This window comes from Hypanus sabinus, chromosome 6 (genome assembly GCF_030144855.1).
Source record: "Hypanus sabinus isolate sHypSab1 chromosome 6, sHypSab1.hap1, whole genome shotgun sequence".
In the NCBI taxonomy this organism is placed as follows: domain Eukaryota; kingdom Metazoa; phylum Chordata; class Chondrichthyes; order Myliobatiformes; family Dasyatidae; genus Hypanus; species Hypanus sabinus.
The window spans coordinates 7,253,740-7,278,707 of record NC_082711.1 but is presented as its reverse complement, the minus strand read 5'-3'; the positions used below and the strand labels follow the sequence as shown (position 1 = coordinate 7,278,707).

Here is a 24,968-nt window from a genome sequence, read left to right as displayed (position 1 = left end):
CTGTACAGCTGCTGCAAAACAAATTCACAAAATATGTCAGTAATAATAAACCCGATTCTGACAGTAGTCACTCTGAGTCCTAGCTTTCATGTCCCTCTGTACCCACACGCAGCACCTCTCCTCATGAACAGAACATCTCAGTCAGGGATCTTGGCACATAGTTTATTTATTTAGAGACACAGAGGGGATCAGGCTCTTCTGGCCCAACAAGTCACAGCACCCAGCAACCCATCTATTTAACCCTAGCCTAAACACGGAATAATTTACAATGACCAATTAACCTACTAAACGGTACGTCTTTGGACTGACGGAGGAAACTGGAGCAGTGGAGTAAACCCACACACTCATGGGAAGGACGTACAAACTTCTTACAGATGGCGTCAGAATTGAACTCCGAACTCTGATGCCCCCAGCTGCAATAGCATCACGCAAACCGCTACATTAACATGGCACTCCCAGGCTGAAGCTCCACCACAGCTTCACTATCCTAGGAGATCTCTCTCAGACAAGATATTAAACCAGAATCCTATTGTAGAATGGTACAGCACAATAACAGACCCTTTGGCTCAATGTCTGTACTGAATACAATGCAAAATTAAACTAAAACCTTCTGCCTGCAAGTGGTCTATATCCCACCATTCCCTACATATTCGTGTGCCAACAGCATCATCATGTGCCACATCGTATGATGTGGGTAATCATGGTCATGACCATGATTGTTCTTGGAAAATTTTTCTATAGATTTGTCATTGCCTTCTTCCACCCCCATCCCCCCCCAATCCCATGGCTTCACATGACGCTGATCGGGGGAGGGCTAAGCAGGTGCTACACCTTGCCCAAGGGTGACCTGCAGGCTAGCAGAGTGAAGGAGTGCCTTCCACCTCCTTGGTAGAGATGTATCTCTACCCCACCACACCTAACTAAACGCCTATCACATCTAAAGAAACAACTACCTAAACTTATCTATCATAAATGCTGGATCTCAGCCTGAAACGTCGACTGTTTATTCCCCTCCATGGATGCTGCCTGACCTGCCGAGATCCACCAGCATTTTGTGTGTGTGTTGCTCTGGATTTCCAGCATCGGCAGGATCTCGTGTTCATTATTGTATCTGCTTCCACAATATCCCTAGCAGATTGTCCCAGGCACCCACTACTCTGTGTAAAAAAAAACCTGCCTCATAAATTTCCTTTAATATTTCCCTCTCACACCTTAACCATGTGCTGTACTGTATTTAACACTTCTACCCTAACTAAGTGTGTAACCTTCTCACCGAGCTCATATACAAACTTGGCTCGTCAGCTAGCTGTACTAACAGCCACAAGACTCAGCAATGAGAAGGCTTCAAAACAATATATGTCTAGGGTCTGTATGATTTGGGTTCAACCAAACAGGAACATTGTGCTGTTCCAATTAAAAAAATTTTGATCTGAGCAAATGCATTTTAAATGCTTCCATACTGGATTGTCCATTGGCCAGAAAAAAGATAATCACATAAAATTAAAAAGGGAATGTATATACAAATTTCAGCTTATCAGTCAATAAGAAAAGAAAAAGAAAATGAAAGGGCTTATCACAGTTAAACCAGTTCAATGTGCACAAAACTGTTGAGCTCATACTGAAGTTGCCTTTTACTCACACGCTAGACCAATGGTCTACATGGAAGCACACACATTCCGAACTTCCCTTAAAGTCCAACTTGAACAAACTCACTCTCTCTCCTCTCTCTCTCTCTCTCTCTCCCTCTGGCCCTTCCTCCCTGGAGCTATTCATCTGCACAAAGCCCTTCATGCAGCAGGGACTCTGCAGCACGTTCCCTTGTGTTGCGCTCCACAGCTCCCGCCAAAAGATCACAAATCTCTCTGCCCAGCTCTCTGGAACCTTCCGCCAATTCCACCATCCTGATTGGCTGACGCAACATTTTGAAGCTGAACATCAGAGTCCCTCATCTTTAGCTGAAACCAAAATATTCTACCAGCATGACAAACTGTTTTTACAGAAAGCTACTAAATGAAGTACCCCACAGCATTAGCAGTAGAAATCTTAACCAGGACATTAAAACCCCAGCAAAGCTGCTCCTAATTATATAAACTTCTGTCAGGTCAGCCCTCAGCCTCCCACGCTCCAGACTAAACAAGTTTGTCTAACTTCTTGAGCAGCACACACAAAATGCTGGAGGAACTCAGCAGGTCAGGCACCATCTATGGAGGGGAATAAACTGCCAATGTTTTGGACCATTTTAAGTCTGGAAAAGGGGGCAGAAGCCAGAATAAGAAGGTGGGGTGGGGGGAGAGGAAAGGAGTACAAGCTGGCAGGCGATAGGCGAGAGATACAATTCCAGGCTTACCTCTGCATAAAGTTGTGGAGATCTGGCTTCACCTGCTCCAGAATTGGCATTAGGTAATTTAAGATATGTTTAGTGCTGTCCATTGTGGGATCCATGAAATCCCTGAAAAGCACAAAGAAAAGAGTTATCGTTCAACCTCACTTGACATCACGTAGGTCCCTGTACCCTCCAGTACATCCGTCACAGTGATTGACATTTCAGAGACATAGTGCGGAATAGGCCCTTCGAGCCATGCCACCCAGCAACCACAAATTAAATCCCAACCTAATCATGGGACAATTTACAATGACCAGTTGAGTGGGGCTACCACCAGAGGTCATGGCTTAAGGGTGAAAGGTGGGAGGTTTAAGGGGAACTTAAGGGGACACTTCTTCAGTCAGAGGGTCATGAGAGTGTGGAATGAACTGCCAGCACGAGTGGTGGACGCGAGCTCAATTTCAAGTTTAAGAAAAGTTTGGATAAGTAGAATTACAATGAGTGGCCACCAACAAAGCCCACCTTTTGTGGTAAATACAATGATGGTACTCAATGAAGTGGTCCCACAATCTATGTCAGGGCTCATTGATTTAGAGGAGACCTCACCAGGAGGACCAGATACAATAGACAACCCTGACGGATAGTGACAAACTTTTTTCATAGAGCACTATAGTAAAGAAACAGACCGTTCATCCCATTTAGACTACACTGGCCTGGTTTTCCCATCAACCAGCTCCTGGACCATAGACCTCAAAACCCCACCGCCAATCCAAGTATCTACACAAATTTATCTTAAATGTTGCATTCAAACCTTCATCTACCACCTCCACAGGCAACTCCTTCCACACTCCTCCCACGCTCAGAGTGAAGCAGTTATCTGAGTGTGGGTTTGTATGCCTGTGTGTATGTGTATTCCAGTATAATAAAGATAAATAGAAACATAGAAACCCTACAGCACAATACAGGCCCTTCGGCCCACAGAGTTGTGCTGAACATGTCCCTACCTTAGAAATTACTAGACTTCCCCATAGCCTTCTAATTTACTAAGCTCCATGTACCTATCTAAATGTCTCTTAAAAGACCCTATTATATCCGCCTCCACCACCGTTGCCAGCAGTACATTCCATGGACTCACTACTCTCTGAGTAAAGATCTTATCCCTGATATCACCTCTGTACATACTCCTCAGCATCTTAAACCTGTGTCCTCTTGTGGCAACCATTTCAGCCATGAGAAAAAGCCTGACTATCCACATGATCAATGCCTCTCATGATCTTATACACCTCTATCAAGTCACCTCTCATTCTCCATTGCTCCAAAGAGAAAAGGCTGAGTTCACTCAGCCTATTCTCATAAGGCATGCTGTCCAATCCAGGCAACATCCTTGTAAATCTCCTCTGCACCCTTTCTATGGCTTCCACATCCTTCCTGTAGTGAGGCGACCAGAACTGAGCACAGTAATCCAAGTGGGGTCTGACCAGGGTCCTATATAGCTGCAACATTACCTCTCAGCTCCTAAATTCAATTCCACAATTGATGAAGGCCAATACAGCATATGCCTTCTTAACCACAGCGTCAACCTGCACAGCTGCTTTGTGCATCCTATGGACTCGGACCCCAAGATCCCTCTGATCCTCCACACTGCCAAGAGTCTTACCATTAATACTATATTCTGCCTTCGTATTTGACCTACCAAAATGAACCACTTCACACATATCTGGGTTGAACTCCATCTGCCATTTCTAAGCCCAGTTTTACATCCTATCAATGTCCCATTGTAACCTCTAACAGCCCTTCACAAATCCACAACACCGCCAATCTTTGTGCCATCAGCAAATTTACTAACCCATCCCTCCAGTTCCTCATCCAGGTCATTTATAAAAATAATGAAGAGTAAGGGTCCCAGAACAGATCCCTCAGGCACACCACTAGTCACCGACTTCCATACAGAATATGACCTGTCTACAACCACTCTTTGCCTTCTGTGGGCAAGGCAGTTCTGGATCCACAAAGCAATGTCCCCTTGGATCCCATGCCTCTTTACCTTCTCAATAAGCCTTGCATGGAGTACCTTATCAAATACCTTGCTGAAATCCATATACACTACATCTACTGCTCTTCCTTCATCAATGTGTTTAGTCATATCATCAAAAAATTCAATCAGGCTCGTAAGACACAACCTGCCCTTGACAATGCCATGCTGACTATTCCTAATCATATTATACCTCTCCAAATGTTCATAAGTCCTGCCTCCCAGGATCCTTTCCATCAGCTTACCAACCACTGAAGTAAGACTCACTGGTCTATAATTTCCTAGGCTATCCCTACTCCCTTTCTTGAATAAAGGAACCACATCCGCAACCCTCCAATTCTTCGGAACCTCTCCCATCCCCATTGATGATTCAAAGATCATCACCAGAGGCCCAGCAATCTCCTCCCTTGCCCCCGACAGTAGCCTGGGGTACATCTCATGCAGTCCTGGCAACTTATCCAACTTGATGCTTTCCACATCCTCTTTCTTAATATCTACATGCTCAAGCTTTTCAGTCTGCTGCGTCAGCACTACAATCACCAAGATCCTTTTCCATAGTGAATACTGAAGTATTCATTAAGTACCCCTGCTATTTCCTCCAGTTCCATACACACTTTCCCACTGTCACACTTGATAGGTCCTATTCTTTCACATCTTATCCTCTTGCTTTTCACATACCTGTAGACTGCCTTGGAGTTTTCCTTAATCCTGCTCACCAAGGCATTCTCATGGCCCCTTCTGGCTCTCCTAATTTCCTTCTTAAGCTCCTTCCTGATAGCTTTATAATTTTCTAGATCCCTATTATCTAACTCTCTGATGCTTTTTAAGCTTTTTTTTCCCTTCTTGACTAGATTTATTACAGCCTTCGTACACACAGTTGCTGTACCCTACTGTAACTTCCCTGTCTCATTGTAAAATACCAATGAGACATTGATACTTTTATTCCAAGCCTCCAGCCTCAACTTTCAGCCACCAGGAGTCCATCTGAATCTTATCCAGTTACATTTCTGAATGGGAAATCGGACTAGAATGGCAGAGGTCAGTCCAGGACCAATCCTGTTTCTTATCTATTCCATTCCTAACCAAGTCAAACAAAGCATCCAAGTTGCACAGCTCTTGGGAGTCAGAAGCCTGCAGAAGGATTGGGGGGAATGGGCAAAGAAGCAGCAAATGGAATATAACATAGGTAAGTGTACGGTCATGCACTTTTGCAGAAAGAATAAAGGCGTACACTATTTTTTAAAACGAGGAGAAAATTCCTAAATCAGAGGTGCAGAGGGACTTGGGAGTCCTTGTGTAGGATTCCCTAAAGGTTAATTTGCAGTTTGAGTCAGTATCAGCATTCATTAAGAGAGGACTAAATACAAGAGCAAGAATGTAATGCTGAGGTTTTATAAGGCATTGGTCAGACCACATGTGGAGTACTGTGAGCAGCTTTGGGCCCTATATTTAAGGAAAGATGTGCTAGCATTGGAAAGAGTTCAGGAGGTTCACAAGAATGATCCCAGGAATAAAGAGTTATCGTATGAGGAGCATTTGATTGCTCTGGGCCTGTACACATTGGAGTTTAGAAGATTGAGGGGTGTTCTCATTGAAACCTATCTAATATTGAAAGGTCTGGATAAAGTGGATGTGAAGAGGATCTTTCCTATAGTGGGGGAGTTGAGGATCAGAGGGCACAGCCTCAGAAATGAAAGAAGTCTACTTAGAACAAGGATAAGAAAAAAATCTTTAACCAGAGGGTGGTGAACCTGTGGAATTCATTGCCACAAATGGCTGTGGAAGCCAAATCATAAGGTATATTAAGCAGAGGCTGATAGGTTCTCGATAAATTAGGGCATCAAAGATTATGAGGAGAAGGCAGGAGAATGAGGTTGAGAGGAATAATCATCAGCCATGATGAAAAGGCAAAGCAGAGTTGATGGACTGAATGTCCTAATTCTGCTCCTATGTCTTATGGTCTTATAAACTGCACCCAGTTCCTGTTGGCAAAGTTAGAGACTTGTGTGAAATTGTACACATCTCTCAATATCTGGGCACAAGTACATAAGACCATCAGACATAGCAGCAGAATTAAGCCATTCGACCCATTCAGTCGCTCTGCCATTCCATCATGGCTAATTTATTATCTCTCTCAATCCACTCTTTGCTTTCTGCCCATAACTTTTGACACCCTGACTGATCAAAAACCTATCAACCTCTGCTTTAAATATACACGACTTGACTTCTACAACAGTCTATGGCAATGAATTCCACAGATTTACTGCCCACTTGCGAAACAGGTACCTCATCTCAGTTCTAAATGATCATCCCCCAATTCTGAGGCTGCGCCCACTGGTCCTAGACTCCCCCACTATAGGAAACATCCTCTCCATATCTACTCTATCTGTGTCCTCTGGTCCTAGACTCCCCCACTATAGGAAACATCCTCTCCATATCTACTCTATCTGTGTCCTCTGGTCCTAGACTCCCCCACTATAGGAAACATCCTCTCCATATCTACTCTCTCTGTGTCCTCTGGTCCTAGACTCCCCCACTATAGGAAATATCCTCTCCATATCTACTCTATCTGTGTCCTCTGGTCCTAGACTCCCCCACTATAGGAAACATCCTCTCCATATCTACTCAGTGTCCTCTGGTCCTAGACTCCCCCACTATAGGAAACAACCTCTCCATATCTACTCTCTCTCTGTCCTCTGGTCCTAGACTCCCCCACTATAGGAAACATCCTCTCCATATCTACTCTCTCTGGGTCCTCTGGTCCTAGACTCCCCCACTATAGGAAACATCCTCTCCATATCTACTCTATCTGTGTCCTCTGGTCCTAGACTCCCCCACTATAGGAAACATCCTCTCCATATCTACTCAGTGTCCTCTGGTCCTAGACTCCCCCACTATAGGAAACAACCTCTCCATATCTACTCTCTCTCTGTCCTCTGGTCCTAGACTCCCCCACTATAGGAAACATCCTCTCCATATCTACTCTCTCTGGGTCCTCTGGTCCTAGACTCCCCCAATATAGGAAACAACCTCTCCATATCTACTCTCTCTGTGTCCTCTGGTCCTAGACTCCCCCACTATAGGAAACATCCGCTCCATATCTACTCTCTCTGTGTCCTCTGGTCCCAGACTCCCCCACTATAGGAAACATCCACTCCATATCTACTCTCTCTGTGTCCTCTGGTCCTAGACTCCCCCACTATAGGAAACATCCTCTCCACGTTCACTCTATCTAGACTTTTTAATATTTGATAGGTTTCAATTTTCTAAACTATAGCAAGTACAGGCTCAGAGACATCAAATGTTCCTCCTTTCATTCCCATAACTATTCTCATGAACCTCCTCTGCATCCTCTCTTGTGCCAAAACATTTTTTCTTAGATAACCGGCTAATTTGAGGAAGCATCATTTTAAGGTGTTTGGAGGAAAGTAATGGAGTGATGTCAGAGGTAGTTTTTTTTTAAAAAAAACATAGAATGGTGTGTTTTTGTGTGTGTGTCTGTGTAATGCACTGCCAGAGGTGCTAGAAGTAGCAGACACATTAGGGACATGATAGGCACATGAATGATAGAAAAATGGAACTTTATGTAGGAGGGAAGGATTACATTGATCTTGGAGCAGGTTAAAAGGTAAAACCCAACATGGAGATATGTATTTGTATTTTTACTTGAATATTTGTTCTATTATTCAAGAAGGGAACCAGGGATAATCCTGGAAACTACAGGCTGGAGAATCTCATGTCAGTGGTAGGGAAGTTACTGGGAGAATCCTTAGGGATAGGATTGATGAGCATTTGGAAGAGCCAGCAGAGCTTAGTGTGGAGCAAGTCGTATCTTACAAACTTGTTTGAGTTTTTTGACGAGGTGATGAGGGTGAATGAAGAAGGAAGAGCTGTGGATGTTGTCTACATAGATTTTAATAAGGCATTATTACTGTACTGTATTGGTCTATGTTGTATATAACATTTGGGCCAAAATCTCTGTTCCTGTGTTGATCTATATTGTATATAACATTTGGGCCAAAAGGTCTGTTCCTGTGCAGTAATGGTCCACATTGTTTGTAACAGTGTAGGCCGAAAGGTCTGTTCCTGTCTATGTGTAAATAACATTTCTGGCAAAAAGTCTGTTCCTGAGCTGTACTGGTCTATGTTGCATGTAACAATTGGGCCCAAAGTTCTATCCCTGTACTGTACTGGTCTATGTATATTTAACATTTGGGCTGAAAGGCCCGCACAATGCTGTATTATTCTACTTTCTATATTCTAAAGGACAGAGCAATCACACAGAGACACATTCTATGTTCTACCACAAGCATCCAGAGCCCCAGATCTGTGATGGAAACTACAGGGGTGTCTGTTCACCTGAGATGATGAGAAGACAGAATCTCCATGAGTGCGATGGCCATCCTTTCCCCAACCACCAGAAGGAAGGTCACAACGATATCATGGTAGCCTTGGTAATAGTGAAGCTGTTTGTTCCTTTGCAACACATACAGGATGACATTAATCAGTTGTTCTTGTAGGACTGCTCGCTGATCAGCCCGCATCCCTGAGAGTAACAAGGTAACAAGTAGTTAACAAATGAAAATGCAGTAGAGGACATAACTAACACACACACACACACAATCACATAAACACCCTGTTTCAATGAGGTTCTAAACAGAAGTGCCAGAGTATATGAAAGGAAAAAAGCATTATTTGCTATTCAGCCCCACCATAAATTATCAAATGCTATTGCATCAATTCAAATACGGAAGATGTTGGTACCAATTAGGTACTTATATAATGAACCAGAAGGTGATTAGGGAGCTTAAGGTAAAAGAACCCTTAGGAGACAATGATCACAATATGTTTGAGCTCAACTTGAAATTTGATAAGGGGAAAGTAAACTCTGATATAGCAGTGTTTCAGTGGAGTAAAAGAAATTACAGTGGTATGAGAGAGAAGTTGGTCAAAGTAAATTAGGAGATGCTGACAGGGATGACAGCAGAGCAGCAATGGCATGAGTTTCTGGGAAAAATAGATGCATTCCAAAAATACTCAAATGGCAAATAGTACAACCGTGGCTGATAAGGGAAGTCAAAGCTAATGGAAAAACAAAAGAGGGCATACAAAAAAAAGCAAAAATTAGCAGGAAGATAGAGGATTGGGCTTTTAAAAACTGACAGACCAACTAAAAGAATCATTAGGATGGAAAAGATGAAATACAAAAGCAAGCTAGCAAACAATATTGAAGTGGATAGTAAAAGCTTTTTCAAGTATGTAAAAAAGAGAGATGAGAGTGGGTATAGGACCACTAGAAAATGAGGCCAGAGAAATAACAGCAGGGTTGTTAACAACGGAGATGGCAGATGAACTAAATGAGTATTTTGCATCAGTCTTCACTTTGTTAAACACAGTGTGCCAGATGTTGAAGGATGTGAGGAAAGAGAAGCAGGTGTAGTTACTATTTAGAGAAGGGGTGCTCAAAAAGCTGAAAGACCTGAGGGTACATCAGTCACCCGGACCAGATGAACTGCGCCCTAAGGTTCTGAAAGACGTAGCAGTAGAGATTGTGGAAACAATTGTAATGATCTTTCAAAAATCACTGGACTCTGGCATGGTGCCAGAGGACTGGAAAACTGCAAATGTCACACCACTCTTTAAGACAAGAGGAAAGCAGTAGAAAGGAAATAAGAGACCAGTTAGCCTGACCTCAGTGGTTGGGAAGATGTTGGAGTCAATTGTAAAGGATGAGGTTATGAAGTACACTTGAAGTCAATTCACTTTTATTGTCATTTCGACCATTACTGCTGGTACAGTACATAGTAAAAATGAGACAAAATTTTTCAGGACCATGGTGTTACATGACACAGTACAAAAACTAGACTGAACTACATAAAAAAAACAACACAGAGAAAGCTACACTAGACTACAGACCTACACTGGACTGCGTAAAGTGCACAAAAACAGTGCAGGCATTACAATAAATAATAAACAGGACAATAGGGCAGTAAGGTATCAGTCCAGGCTTCGGGTATTGAGGAGTCTGATGGCTTGGGGGAAGAAACTGTTACATAGTCTGGTCGTGAGAGCCCAAATGCTTCGGAGCCTTTTCCCAGACGCCAGGAGGGAAAAGAGATTGTATGAGGGGTGCATGGAGTCCTTCGTAATGCTGTTTCCTTTGTGGATGCAGCGTGTAGTGTAAATGTCCGTGATGGCGGGAAGAGAGACCCCGATAATCTTCTCAGCTGACCTCACTATCCACTGCTGGGTCTTGCGATCCAAGATGGTGCAATTTCCGAACCAGGCAGTAATGCAGCTGCTCAGAATGCTCTCAATACAACCCCTGTAGAATGTGATGAGGATGGGGGGTGGGACATGGACTTTCCTCAGCAAGGACAAGATGGGACAAAGTCAGCGATGTTTCCTTCAGGGAAAATCCTGCCTGACCAATCTGTTGGAATTCTTTGAGAAGATTACCAGTAGAATAGATAAAAGGATGCAGTGGATATTGCAAATTTGGACTTTTGACAAGATGCCACACATGAGGCTGCTTACCAAGTTAAGAGCCCATAGTATTACAGGAAAGTTACTGGCAAGGTTAGAGCTTTGGCAGCAAATGGGAATAAAAGAATCCTTTTCTGGTTGGCTGCCAGTGACTAGTGGTGTTCCACAGTGGTTTGTGTTGGGACTGCTTCTTTTCATGCTGTATATCAATGATTTTGATGATGGAATAGATGGCTTTGCTGCGACGTTTATAGATGATACAAAAATTGGTGGAGGGGCAGGTAGGATGCGGAAGGACTTACTAGGAGAATGGGCAAGAAAGTGGCAAATGAAATACAATGTTGGAAAATGCATGGTCATGCATTTTGGTAGTAGAGATAAATGTGCAGACTATTTTCTAAATGGGGAGACTTGAGAGTCCTCATGTAGAACACCCTACAGGTTAACTTGCAGGTACAGTCAGTGGTGAAGAATGCAGATGCAATGTTAGCATTCATTTCAAGAGGTCTAGAATACAAAAGATAGGATGTGATGCTGACGCTTTATAAGACACTGGTAAGACCTCACCTTGAATAGTGTAAACAGTTTTGGGCTCCTCAACTAAGAAAAGATGTGCTGGCATTGGAGATGGTCCAGAGGAGGTTCACAAGGATGATTCCAGAAATGAAAAGGTTATCATATGAGGAACGCTTGATGGCTCTGGGTCTGTACTTGCTGGAATTTAGAAGGATGAGGGGGAATCTCATTGAGACCTTTCAAATGTTGAAAGGCCTAGACTGAGTAGATGTGGAAAGGATGTTTCCCATGGTTGGTGGAGCCATGGACAAGAGGGCACAGACTCAGGACACAGGGGTGCTCTTACAAAGCTGAGATGCAGAGAAATTTCTTTAGCCAGAAGTTGGTGAATTTGTAGAATTTATTACCACAGGCAGCTGTGAGGTCAGGTCATTGGGTGGATTGACAGCAGAGATTGATAGGTTCTTGATTGGACACGGCATCAAAGGATACACGGAGAAGGCTGGGGAGTAGGGCTGAGAAGGGAGAGGAGGTGAATGGATCAGCCATGATTGAATGGCAGAGGAGACTCCACACCCACCACATCCATGGATCCAGGCAGAACTGTCATTCAACTATACACATGAATACAGCCAAACAAAATAGTGTACAGTCACACACAACACATATAATTATGATAGCAGAAAAACATAGTTACAAAAAAGTACATTAAATAATAATAATAATAATAAAGCCCTAGTCCCTGAGTGTCATGGCCTGTTAATTGATCATGCATGAACGTTGTCCTGGAGCCTTGCTTCTATAAGAATAGCCCACAACAGTTCCTTGTCTAACAGTGCAGCTGCAGGTGAATTCAGTCTGTTTGCTCCCACTGAGCAAACGGAGAGCAGCGTCGACAGGAAGTGCAAGTCTCCAACCCAGCATGGAATCCAGTGACACACAACCAGTTCCAGCAACGCCCTCCTCGCGGCCACAACAAGCAACCCCATGGTACAAATGAGGCCTGGCCCGTAGCACAACCAAGGCCAGGCAGCTCCCCTGCCGCCAGTCTCACCAATACATCAGTGAATTGGCCTTACAGTTTTCCACACTACCAATGTCCAACAGGGTCTTGCAATCACAAGAAAAAAATCCAAAGACAATCACCTATCACCCACTAGCCTGTCTCAACACTTCCCCTCCGCCACCTGTATCCCCCACACCACTCCCCTAATCACTCCCCCACTTCACTCATCTACCAGCTTTTCTCAACAATCCCCCAAACTACTCTCCCAATCTTATTCCACCTATCATCTACCAGTCCCCCTTCTTACTCCACCTTCTCCCTCTCAGTCCTAATATAGGGTTTCAACCCAAAATGCTGGCAATTCCTTTCTACCCAGAGATGCTGCTCAACACACTAACTTCCTCCAGGAGATCCTTTATTGCTCCAGACATCAGAATCTGCAAACTCTTGTGTCTCTAGCTATAACCCATCTACTGGTCCAACATGTCCAAGCACCAATTCCAATTATCCTAAAGCCCTACCCACTGCGCCAGCTCTTTAGCTAAGCATTCATTTGCCTTATTGTCCTATTTTTAATTCTTACTAGCACATGGTACAGGAAGTAACCTCGAACTCCTGCTTTTCAACCTTCTAAATAACTCCCTAACTTCCCAAGTGGCCAATTTCACATTCCAAACCTCCAAGTAAGAAGGCTTTCAAGACCATAAGACATAGGAGAAAAATTAGGCCATTCAGCCTATTGAGTCTGGTCCGCCATTCTATATCCCCCTCTCAACCCCATTCTCCTTCCTTTTCCCCGTAACCTTTGACACTTTTATTAATTAAGAACCTATTAACCTCTGTTTTAAATACAACCAATGACTTGGCCAACTGCAGCAATAAATTCCACAAATTCACCAACCTATGGCTGAAGAAATTAATCCCCATCCCTGTTCTAAAGGGATGTTCCTCAAAAATGAGGCTGTGCCTTCTGACCTTACACTCCTGTCCTGAAGTCCTCGCTGGACTAGTGAAACTCTGGTATTCATAGCCAACCTCAGTCTCTGCTACAGTGATTCATTAGACTCTAAGGGATGAATTACTCAGTCCTGGTAATAGGATTCCTGAATCATCAAGAACTATCCATGTGAATACAGCAAAGAACAGTGGGAATTCAACAGTACATATCAAATGAGCTAGACAAGGAGGATTGCGCAGTCTGTCTGTGGGGGTAACAACGTCTCTAGTCCCATTACACGGAGTGCTGGCGCTCCCCAAGGCCGTGTGCTCAGCCTGCTGCTGTTCACACTGATGACACACAACTGCATTGCAGGATCCAGCTCAAACCATGTTATCAAGTTTGCAGATGACACAACAGTGGTTTTCCTGATCAAGAACGATGACGAGGCAGAGTATAGAGAGGAAGTGGAGCGGTTGATTGTTATGAGAAGAACAAGATAAGCCTGAACATGGAGAAGGCAAAGGAAATCACTGTGAACTTCAGGAAATTACAGACAAACCAACCCCTTCATGATTACAATTCCTCTGTAGAAAGAATTAAGTGCACCACGTTCCCGGGAGTTCTCATCACAGATTACCTCACCGTTAATATCACCTCCCTGAACAAGAAGGCACAGCGATGCCTCTGCAACTAAGACAACTGAGGCAAGCAAGGCTCCCCATTCCCATCTGAACTGTGTTTTACAGCAGCACTATTGAGAGTGTCCTGACAAGTTGCATCTCCATCTGGTAAGGGAGCAGTCGAGCATCAGACCACAAAAGAATGTGAGAACAACTGAGAGGATCATAGGTGTCTCCCTACCATTCATCAGGGCCATTTATCAGCAGTGCTGAATATACAGGACCTTTAGTATTATTAAGGATCCCATCCATCCATCATCCTCTTTGACTTTCTACCATCAGGCAGGAGACTACAATCCATAAAAGCAAGAACGGTCAGGATGGGAAACAGTTTTTCCTCAGGCCGTCAGGCTTCTGAACATTATGTACAAAGTGTCACTGGTTAACCTGTTTCCATACCTTACAATATTTAACATTAATGCACCTTACTTTGTTACTTAAGTGTGGTTCATCTGTAGATTTTATCCTTACCTTCACAAAATATTGTGTGTTATGAGTACTACTGTGCTTCACACCCAGGTTCAGAGAAACATTGTCTTATTTCTATATACATTATATGGTTATATACTGGAGAAGGAAATGCTGATTTTAAACCTCCGCTGCCTTGCAGCCATACCCACTCATGGGAAAGGCTTTGGGAGTAAACCCCAAGGAAGAAATCTGGAGCCAGGGTCCTGAAGGCAGTTCGATATTGTTTACAACTTCACTCTGGCAACCTCTGCGATGACACTGGTGCCAAGTTGCATCAGCGTTTGCCCTTCCTTTCGACTACATCAGTGATATGGAGAGGGGGAACCCGCTGCATGGGCAACAGTGTCATGGTCCAGTCCGAAGTGCGCATTCCGGTTCACGGTCCGGTCCGCGGACTCCGGGTCCTCCTGCTGTCCCTTATTTCAGTTGAACTTAAAACATACACACTTAATGCTTATCTTGGGGGCTGAGAATATAAGTGGCCCTGGGATTGAGTGTGGTTGGGAGGTCATCTTGTCAAGCTTCGCTGGGAGTAATCGGCCGGTGAAAGGCTAGAACGGCCACTTGCCATCTTTAGGCTGGGATGGATAACCATTGCTTCTTGGACCCTTGCTGTCATTGAGGTATGGATTCAGCCGTTTCCCGGGCCAGCTAGGTGGCCGTCAGCCACTCCGAGCTAGGTAGGGATCCGGTTGTTTCCGTAACCAGCCAAGGCTGCTGGCCGTAACTGTGACTCGGAGCACCCCGATGCAGAGATGGAACTGTCTGTCGTTCTCTGATGTTTGTCTCTTCCTGTCCTCGCCCCGTGGGGTAAGTCAGGCCGTTCTGACGTTGCCCTGTGGGGGGAATCTGTCTACTCTAGTCCTCGCCTCCGTGGGGTAAGTCAGGCCGTTCTGCCATTACCCAACAGATGGTCCTGCCCCACCTTGGTATGGAATGAAAGTTGAGTCCCGGCTTGTTGAAGGATAAGTCCCAGCTCTATGTCTATGTACTGTCCAGTCTCATGTTAGTGTCTTGTTTAAGATAAGTCCTGGTTCTATGTTGATGTACAATTCCTAGTCTGCCTTCAAGCTCCAGCCTCCGAGTTATTGAAGCCCCAAGAAACCAAGCCTCCAGCTCCAAGAATATATAAAAGGCCACACCGGGAGCACTGGATGCAGTATACCACTCCACCCCACCAGCTTCCAGATCCAACGTATAATTCTCCATAACTTCCGCCACTTCCAACTGGATCCCACTACCAAGCACATCTTTCCCTCCCCCCCTTCTGCTTTCTGCAGGGATCGCTCCCTATGCGACTCCCTTATCCATTCATTCCCCCGCCCCCAATCCCTTCCCTCCGATCTCCCTCCTGGCACTTATCCTTGCAAGTGGAACAAGTGCTACACCTGCCCTTACACTTCCTCCCTCACCACCATTCAGGGCCCCAGACAGTCCTTCCAGGTGAGGCGACACTTCACCTGTGAGTTGGCTGGTGTGGTATACTGCGTCCGGTGCTCCCGGTGTGGCCTTTTATATATTGGTGAGACCCGACGCAGACTGGGAGACCATTTTGCTGAACACCTACGCTCTGTCCATCAGAGAAAGCAGGATCTCCCAGTGGCCACACATTTTAATTCCACGTCCCATTCCCATTCTGATATGTCTATCCACGGCCTCCTCTACTGACAAGATGAAGCCACACTCAGGTTGGAAAAACAACACTATATATCGGCTGGGTAGCCTCCAACCTGATGGCATGAATATTGACTTCTCTAACTTCTGTTAATGCCTCTCCTCCCCTTCTTACCCCATCCCTGATATATTTAGTTTTTTTCCCCTCCCTTTTTTTCTTTCTCTCTCTGCCCATCACTCTGCCTGTTCTCCATCTCCCTCTGCTGTTCCCCTCCCCCTTTCTTTCTCCCTAGGCCTCCAGTCCCATGATCCTTTCCCTTCTCCAGCTCTGTATCCCTTTTGCCAATCACCTTTCTGGCTCTCAGCTTCACCCCACCCCCTCCAGTCTTCTCCTATCATTTCGCACTTTCCCCTCCCCCTCCTACTTTCAAATCTCTTACTATCTTTCCTTTCAGTTAGTCCTGACGAAGGGTCTCGGCCCGAAATGTCGACAGCGCTTCTCCCTATAGATGCTGCCTGGCCTGCTGCGTTCCACCAGCATTTTGTGTGTGTAGCTTAACCTAAGTAGTGCAGAGCTAATCTTCACATACTCACCATTTGGAAACCTGCGAAGAGACCGTTGTACATCCATGACAACCTGGCTGTAGTCTTTGTGACCTTCTCGTATGTCCTTGCCTTAAGAAAAATGAAAGATTTTCAAACGTTATGGGGACCCATTCTGAACTATTTTAATAATCTTTGAATTGTTATTAAAATATAGATCTTGGCTATTATTATAAAACACTATATGGTAAAGTACTCTTTTCTTTTCCTCTTGTTTTTTTTTTCCAACCAGCTTTGTCTTGGTACAGGGTGTAGATCTTTTTTTATAATAAACCATACTAGTGTACTTCATCACTCATTTTATTTGATTGATTATCAATATGGGATACTGTGATTGTTTGCATTTTGTGCTATCTTATTTTGATTTATAATAAGTATCCTTATGAACTCTGTATTTGTGTATATGAAATTTAATAAAAATATTGGAAAAAGAAAAAAAAGAAAAATGAAAGATCAGATTTAACAACATATGCCAGTGATATTAAACCTGGGGCACTGCAGATGAAGGGCCAAAGCATTGTTGAGGTTCCCTACCACCCATTCCACAATCTCTCTGACCCACCACCATCAGGAAGAAGGTTCAGGAGCATCAGGACTGAGACTGCCAGACTGGGTACAGCTTCTTCCCTCGGGCTGTGAGGCTAATGAATACCCTGCCACCAAGGTCTCATCACTAGGACAGCGAGCAGTTTACAGTACAGTTTACCTGTGCTGCACATTAAAAGCATTTCAAATTTATTTTATTAACTTATTTATGGTAAGAGTTTGTCTATGTGCTGTGTGGGATATGTTTTATGGATGCTCTGTGGTATAGAGGCACATAGTTTTGTTTAGTTGTATATACGTAAAGTCAGATAACAATGAGCATGAACTTGATCCTGAGGCCAATTCTACAGGAGTTGTTACACTCTTCCAACATGTCAGAACCTTTCCCAATATGTCCACAGTCTTCTCTCTGGTCCCACCAACCATTCTCCTGTCTTACAGCACTTTCCATCCAGCCCTTTTACCTCTTTCCTACTTCCTGTTTCCATGCTCCAGGACTCTATAAATCACATCCCCCATCCAATATTTTGAAGTTCAAAGTAAATTTACTGTGATTAATTTTCTTTCAGGCATTCACAATAGAAGAAATAGAATAGAACAGAATACAGTATTTGTCACCAAGTCAAAACTGCCATCATGGAGGCCCTGATGCAGAGTCTTGGCCAAACACGTCAACCATCGCTCAGCCTTCAAAATGTTGCCTGACCCACTGAGTTTATTTACTTAGAGATACAGTATGGAACAGAGAGTGGTCAGCAGCACTGGGACTGTCCTGTCTCCCTTTCCCTTCACCACCTACACCTCAGACTTCAACTAACAACACAGAGTCTTGCCATCTTCAGAAGTTTTCTGATGACTCTGCCATAGTTGGATGCACCAGCAAGGGAGATGAGGTGGAGTATAGGGCTACGGTGGGAAACTTTGTCACATGGTGCGAGCAGAATCATCTGCAACTTAATTTGAGAAAGACTAAGGAGCTGGTGGTGGACCTGAGGAGGGCTAAGGCACCGGTAACCCGTGTTTCCATCCAAAGGGTCAGTGTGGACATGGTGGAGGATTACAAATACCTGGGGATACGAACTGACAATAAACTGGACTGGTCAAAGAACACTGAAGCTGTCTACAAGAAGACCGTCTCTACTTCCTGAGGAGACTGAGGTCCTTTAAAATCTGCCGGACGATGCTGAGGATGTTCTACGAGTCTGTGGAGGCCAGTGCTATCATGTTTGCTGTTGCCTGCTGGGGCAGCAGGCTGAGGGTAGCAAACACCAACAGAATCAACAAACTCATTCGTAAGGCCAGTGATGTTGTGGGGGTGGAACTGGACTCTCTGACGGTGATGTCTAAAAAGAGGATGCTGTCCAAGTTGCATGCCATCTTGGACAATGACTCCCATCCACTCCATAATGTACTGGTTCGGCACAGGAGTACATTCAGCCAGAGACTCTCTCCACCGAGATGCAACACTGAGCGTCATAGGAAGTCATTCCTGTCTGTGGCCATCAAACTTTACACCTCCTTCCTCGGAGTGTCAGACACCCTGAGCCAATAGACTGGTCCTGAACTTATTTCCACTTGGCATAATTTACTTATTATTATTTAATTATTTATGGTTTATATCACTATATTTTTGTACACTATTCTTGGTTGGTGCGACTGTAATGAAACACTATTTCCCTCAGGATCAATAAAGTATGTCTGTCTGTCCAGTTCAGTAAGTCACGCTGCCCTGCTACCTACCAATTTAACCCTACACTAATCACAATTTACAATGACCAATTAACCTACTAACGTGGGAGCGCGCACACACACACACACCCCCACCCACCCACCCAGAATTAGAGGGCTCCAGAATTGAACACCAAAGTGAATTGAATACAATGCCACAAGCTGTAATAGCAATACGCTAATCATCATCCGACCACGGCACCCTTTTTGTAAGTAGGCCAGCCGGTCGCAGCAGCACACACTGGTAACCCCGGTTTAACTCCAGCCTAATCACAGGCCAATTAACCAGCCCAGTACTCTTTGAAATGTGTGAGGTAACTCATACGCTCATGGGAAGGATGTAAAAAATTCCTACAAAGAACAAAGGCTCCAGAGGGCTCCATGACCTCAAAGCTGTGAAATTGTTCATCTTTTTTTTTGCTTTTAAAATTTCGCCCGTGTCAGAAGTCGAAAGTTTTAAAATGGAGGGCACATAATTTCGGATGAAGGATCCTGGACCTGAAATTTTCCTTTTCTTTCTCTTTCCACAGATGATGCATGACCAGCATCTTCTGTTTTTATTTCAGATTTCCAGCATCTGGAATTTCTTTCCACTTTCCAACTGACTTTTCTTGGAGAAGGCTATGGGAAAGTTGTAATCGAAATCAACTATGAACCTTCTTTAGCCAGAGGGTGGTAAATCTGTGGAATTCATTGCCACAGGCAGCTGTGGAGGCAAAGTTTTTGGGTATATATTTAAAGTGGAGGTTGACAGGTTCTTGGTTAAAAGATCACAGAGAATAAATTAGCCATGATGAAATGGAAGATCATACTCGAAGAATCAAGTAGCCTAATTCTGCTCCTAATATCTCACAGTCTTTTGCAACAACTGAATTTCCTCCCATTTCCAACTTCCATCCTATAGAACCACAGAAAGCAAGTGCAAGAGTAGGTCATCTGAGCCTTTTCCAATTTCCACGTGACCCTAGCCAAACATCCAAACTTTCCCGCCTCAGAACTGTACCCAACTCCTTTGCGAATATGTTTAATGATTAGAGTTCATGTGTTTTTGGTGGCAGAGAATTCCATAGATTCACCACTGAGAAAAGTCACTCATCTCAGTGCTGTGTGGCATTCCCCTTGGAATGAGGTGATGACTCCTAGTTCCTGCCTCTCCAGTATCAGGGACATCGTTCCTACACATAATCTGTCCACTCCCATCAGAAACTTGTCGGTTTCTGAAAGAGTTACTCTGATTATGTTTCGGACTTATTTATTTATCATATGTATACCAAAACATACAGCGAAAGGCAGCTAGATACAAGACCATAAAGACACAGAAGCAGAACCAGGCCACTCAGCCCATCGAGTCTGTTCCATCATTCTATCATGGCTAATTTATTATCCCTCTCAGCCCCATCCTCCTGCCTTCTCCCCATAACCTTTGACACCCTGACTGATCAAGAATCTATCAACCTCCACTTTAAATATACCCAATGACTAGGCCTCCACAGTCGTCTGTGGCAATGAATTCTACAGATTCACCATCCTCTGGCTAAAAAAAAATTATTCCTCCTAATGTCTGTTCAAAAGGAATATCCTTGTATCCGGAGGTTGTGCCCTCTGGTCCTAGACACGCTCATGATTCTCTACACAGCCACTCTTGCTAAAGATAATTTTCCTCATCTCTGATCCTACACTCCCCTACTATAGGAAACATCCTCTCCACATCCCCTCTATCTAGACCTTTCAATATTCAATGTGTTTTAATGAGATCCTCCGTCATTCTTCTAAACTCACATTGAGTACAGGCAGAGAGTCATCAAATGCTCCTCACACATTAACCCTTCCATTCACAGAATATCCTCGTCCCATACGCAAATCCTTGTTATGACTTACCTACTGCCGTTACACTGCTGGCATTTCGGGAAGCAATGAAGGTCCCCTATCTCTGTCTGTCCTTGGCCACTCAGACATTGAAGGACTCTTCTCTGCCATTTACGTACAATTACCTGTCCGGCCTGTTAGCCCTGAACTGAACCCCCAAACCTGGAAGACTGGTGGACCACTCTTAGTCTGGCCTCTATCCTTTGACCTAGTTGGCATGGGTGCTCCTACCAAGTGCCAAAGTATAAAGCCCTGACTCCTGCCAACATAGCTCTCCGGGTCACTGAGGCACACAAGCCTCCAAACCACAAGGTTGCAGTCCCCTTGACGAGGAGGTCGGATGAACACACACCAATCTCACAAAGAAGGTCAGTAGTGGAAAGAGTAAACAGCTTCAAGTTTCTGGGCATCAACATCGCAGAGGATTTATCCTGCACCCAACACATTAATACAATCATGAAGAAGGCACCAGTAGCTGCATTTCATTTGGAGTTTGAGGAGATTTTGTGTGTCATCAAAGGCTCAAGCAAATTTCTGCAGATACACTGAGGGGAGCATTCTGACTGGTTGCATCACCACCCACCTGGAATTTGAAAAAGCTGCACAGCATTGTGTTCTCATCATGGACACCAGCCTTCCCACCACTGAGCACATCTACAAGAGTTGGTACTTCAAGAAGGCGGCCTCCCTCCATCATTAAGGACCCTTATCACACAGCACATGCCCTCCTTTCATTGCTACCATCAAGGAGGAGATACAGGATTCTGAATACGCACAGTCAATTTTTTAGGAACAGCTTCTTCCCCTGTCAGATTTCTGAATTGACAATGAACCCACGGACACCCGCTAACGATTCCTCTTTTGCACCGTACTGCTGTCATAAAACAACAAAGTTCACAATACTGCAAATAAGCCTGGCTTTGATTCTTCATCAAACGTTGGAAATCGCACTGGAACTTTCCTCTATCCTCTCATAGAAGAGCGGAGTCCAGGAACAGGCCCTTTGGCCCACGAGGTCTGTGCCAACCAGGATGGCAAATTAAACTAAACTTATTCCCTGCACATGATACACATCCTTTCATGTTCATGTTCCTGTCCAAATGCCTCTTAAATACCACTATCATGTCTACCTCCCCACCTCCCCTGGCAGTTTGTTCAGCTCCCTCAGTAAAAAAAACCTTGTCCTACAAAATATCCACCTCACCTTAAGTCTATGCCATCTAGTATTTGACATTTCTACCCTAGGAAAAAGATAAACTGTCTGTTCAACCTATGCCTCTCAATTTTGCAAACCACTGTCAGGTCTCCCTTCAGCCTCCAATGTCTGTTAACTTGCTGTGTCCCAAAATAAAACAAAAACTCAAGTTTGTCCAACTTTCCCTTATAGCTAATAGGCTCTAATCCAGATGGTGAACCTCCTCAAAGCCGCCACATACTTCCCGCAATGAAGCAAGAAGAATAGCTCACAATTCTCCAGACGGGACCTAACTAAAATGTCAAATATAACTTCCCAACTTTTAAACTCAATGCTTCATTGGATGAAGGGTCTTCTGTACTCCCTATCCACCTGTTGGGTCATAAAGCAATACAGACCCTTCAGCCCAACCAGTCTACACTAACCATGGTGCCCACCCAGCTAGTCCTGATTTCCAGCATTTGGCCCCTATCCCTCTAAGTCTGGGGTTCACAACCTTTGTATGTCACAGACCAAAACCATAAACCAAGGGGTCTGTGAACCCCTGCTCCAAACACTGCCTTTCCAACTAGTGGATTGGTGTCACAGCATCAACCTGGCACTCAACATCAGCAAGACAAAAGAGCTGATTGTGGACTTCAGGAAGGGCAAGATGAAGGAATACATCACCAATCCTCACAGTGAAGGGACTGGTGATCAAGATTAATACAGAGAATGCTAGACTGAATAAAAAAAACACAACTCAGGGAGTGTCCCAATCACCAGCTTACTTGGCTTTGGAGGGAGGTCATAAACATTCACATTGAGCAGCTTTGGCCAGACTTTCCTGCGGATCTCATCACTCAGCAGGCCGCCCTCACTGACCGCACACTGCCGCAGAGTTCTCACGTCCACTGGGTCATCGTTCAGAGCCTGGTGAATAGCCAGCAGCTTCCTCTTCTTCTTCGATTCAACTTCTGTCGGGTGAAGAACAGGGAGTGAGAATTTGACAGAAGCACACCTGTAGTGATGTGTGAAAGCCACCTTGTAGAGTCATAAGAGTAATACAGCAAGGAAGCAGACCCTTCGACCCAACTGGCTCATGCCAACCACAGCACCCTCCCTACTGGAGTCCCAGTTGCCCACAACCTTCCTCTGTGGACCTATTCAATTACCTCTTATAAGTTGCAGCTGGAGCCACCTTAAGCACTTCCTCTGGTAGCTCATTCCAGGTATTTGCCCTCTTTTGTGTAAAGAAGTGAACTTTCTTACTTGTATCTGAGACCTCAAGTTATGGAATCCCCATCCTTAGCTAAAAGACTATGACTATCCACCTTATTCATAACCCCCTTGATTTTATAAATTTTATGAGGGTTGACGGAGAAATACTTTGAACCTTGGTGTGATGTAAAAGGTAGTGGTGTTGGAGGATAAATTCTTCAATGTGGAGGTACACCAGGCAGAGATCAGTGCTGGGTGTTCTTGTGTTCATCATTTATATTTACAATGTGGCTGGCATGGTTAGCCACATTGCAACTCTGCCAGGGATGGTCCCACGCCTGGCTATGAGAGGAGGAGGGTCGGGCATCTAGCCATCACAACCTCATCCCATAAAAGCCCAGAGCTACAGAAACACAAAAAAGAAGCACCAAGACCTCATCCCAGGAAGAGGAAGGATCTTCGAAGATGGGGACAACTTGAAAGACTGGGCCCAGGATAGAGGACTCTGGCTAGCTGCTGTCAGCTTCCTATGCCCCAGTAGGGGCAATGGGCTAAGGAAGACAGTCACGAAGCAGCTAGCATAACAGTTTACTGGGCCAGCGATCAGGGTTCAATTCAGTCTGCTGGCTGTGTGGGCTTCCTGAGGTTTCCTCCCAACTCTCAAAGACAATTGGGCTAGTAAACTGTGGACATGCTACGTAGGCACGGGGAAAATAGTTGACACTTGCGGGCTGCCCCCAGCACATCCTCGGACTGTATTGATCATTGATGTAAGTGACACATTTCTCTGCAAAACCCAATTTGAGAATAACAATTGAAATGGATGATAGAGTGGAGAGTGAATGGGATTATTTAAGGCCCTAATGCAGATAAGCGCGAGGATAAATGACAATTAAACATCTCCCTCTCCTCCCACCTGCCCGTTGCCCGAGGGCCGCGAATGACGTCAGCAGCGCCTACCTGCGCCGCCCCGCCGAGCTCCGCTCTGGCCGTTACTGACCGCCTCCCGCCCGCTCACACTCGGCCGCCTGCTCCTGCGGCCGCTCATGGTGCCTGCCGTGTGGCCTGAACGTCAGTGACCCACCGAGCACTCCTGCCGCCAGTTCAGCAGCAGCAGCGGCGGCGCCGCCATCTCTCACCTCCCGTTACCGGCTCCGTCAGCAGCCTCAACCCTCTCCGCCGTCTGATTGGTCCACTTCTGACCAACCCGCGCCAAGTGTCTACGCCACCTTCGATGTTAATTCCTTTATATGGGTGTCAATCAATACCCGTCGCACCGCCCCTTTGTGTTGCGTGTAGCCCTGGGTTTCTCGGAAATGAAGCGTAACTCGAGTCGGGGGAACATTGGAGATGGCATTGAAAATAAACAGTTATTTTGCATTACTCTTCGGTGATAACTTGGAAATGTTTTATTACATGTACAATGAAAAGCTTGTCTTGCATCCCGATCTCTACCTGGTGCTTTGAGGTAAACTACAGAAGAATGTAGAATAAAGTGCAATATTTAGATGTACGTAACCCACAGAAATCGCCTTGCTCAGAGCAATAATTAGTCTGCACAGCTGTAAAAATAAAAGATGGAACTTTGACTACAATTCAATGCAGTACCTGTCCAAACACCTCTTAAACGTTGTTACTGTTAAGAATCAGGTTATTGTCACTGACATAAGTTATGGCTGTTGCTGCTTCTGGCATTCAGTTCAGACACCAGCTATTCTTTGTGTGACAATGTTGCCCCTCAGGTCCAAATTTAAACCCTCTT

The 24,968-nt window shown here is 44.7% G+C and overlaps 1 protein-coding gene across 1 annotated transcript in view; it reads right to left on the bottom strand.

Annotated features, from left to right (window-relative positions):
* zgc:63863 (uncharacterized protein LOC393372 homolog) overlaps positions 1–24,394 on the bottom strand; it is a 55,785-nt gene extending 31,391 nt beyond the window's left edge. The window contains exons 1-5 of the mRNA XM_059971632.1: positions 24,167–24,394; positions 22,777–22,962; positions 16,663–16,743; positions 8,715–8,901; positions 2,348–2,449 (exon numbers count right to left, since the gene is read on the bottom strand). Of these exons, the coding sequence (XP_059827615.1) occupies positions 2,348–2,449; positions 8,715–8,901; positions 16,663–16,743; positions 22,777–22,962; positions 24,167–24,254 (644 nt within the window). The 5' untranslated portion in view covers positions 24,255–24,394. The remainder of the gene's footprint in view (positions 1–2,347; positions 2,450–8,714; positions 8,902–16,662; positions 16,744–22,776; positions 22,963–24,166) is intronic.
* Positions 24,395–24,968: the final 574 nt, after the last annotated feature.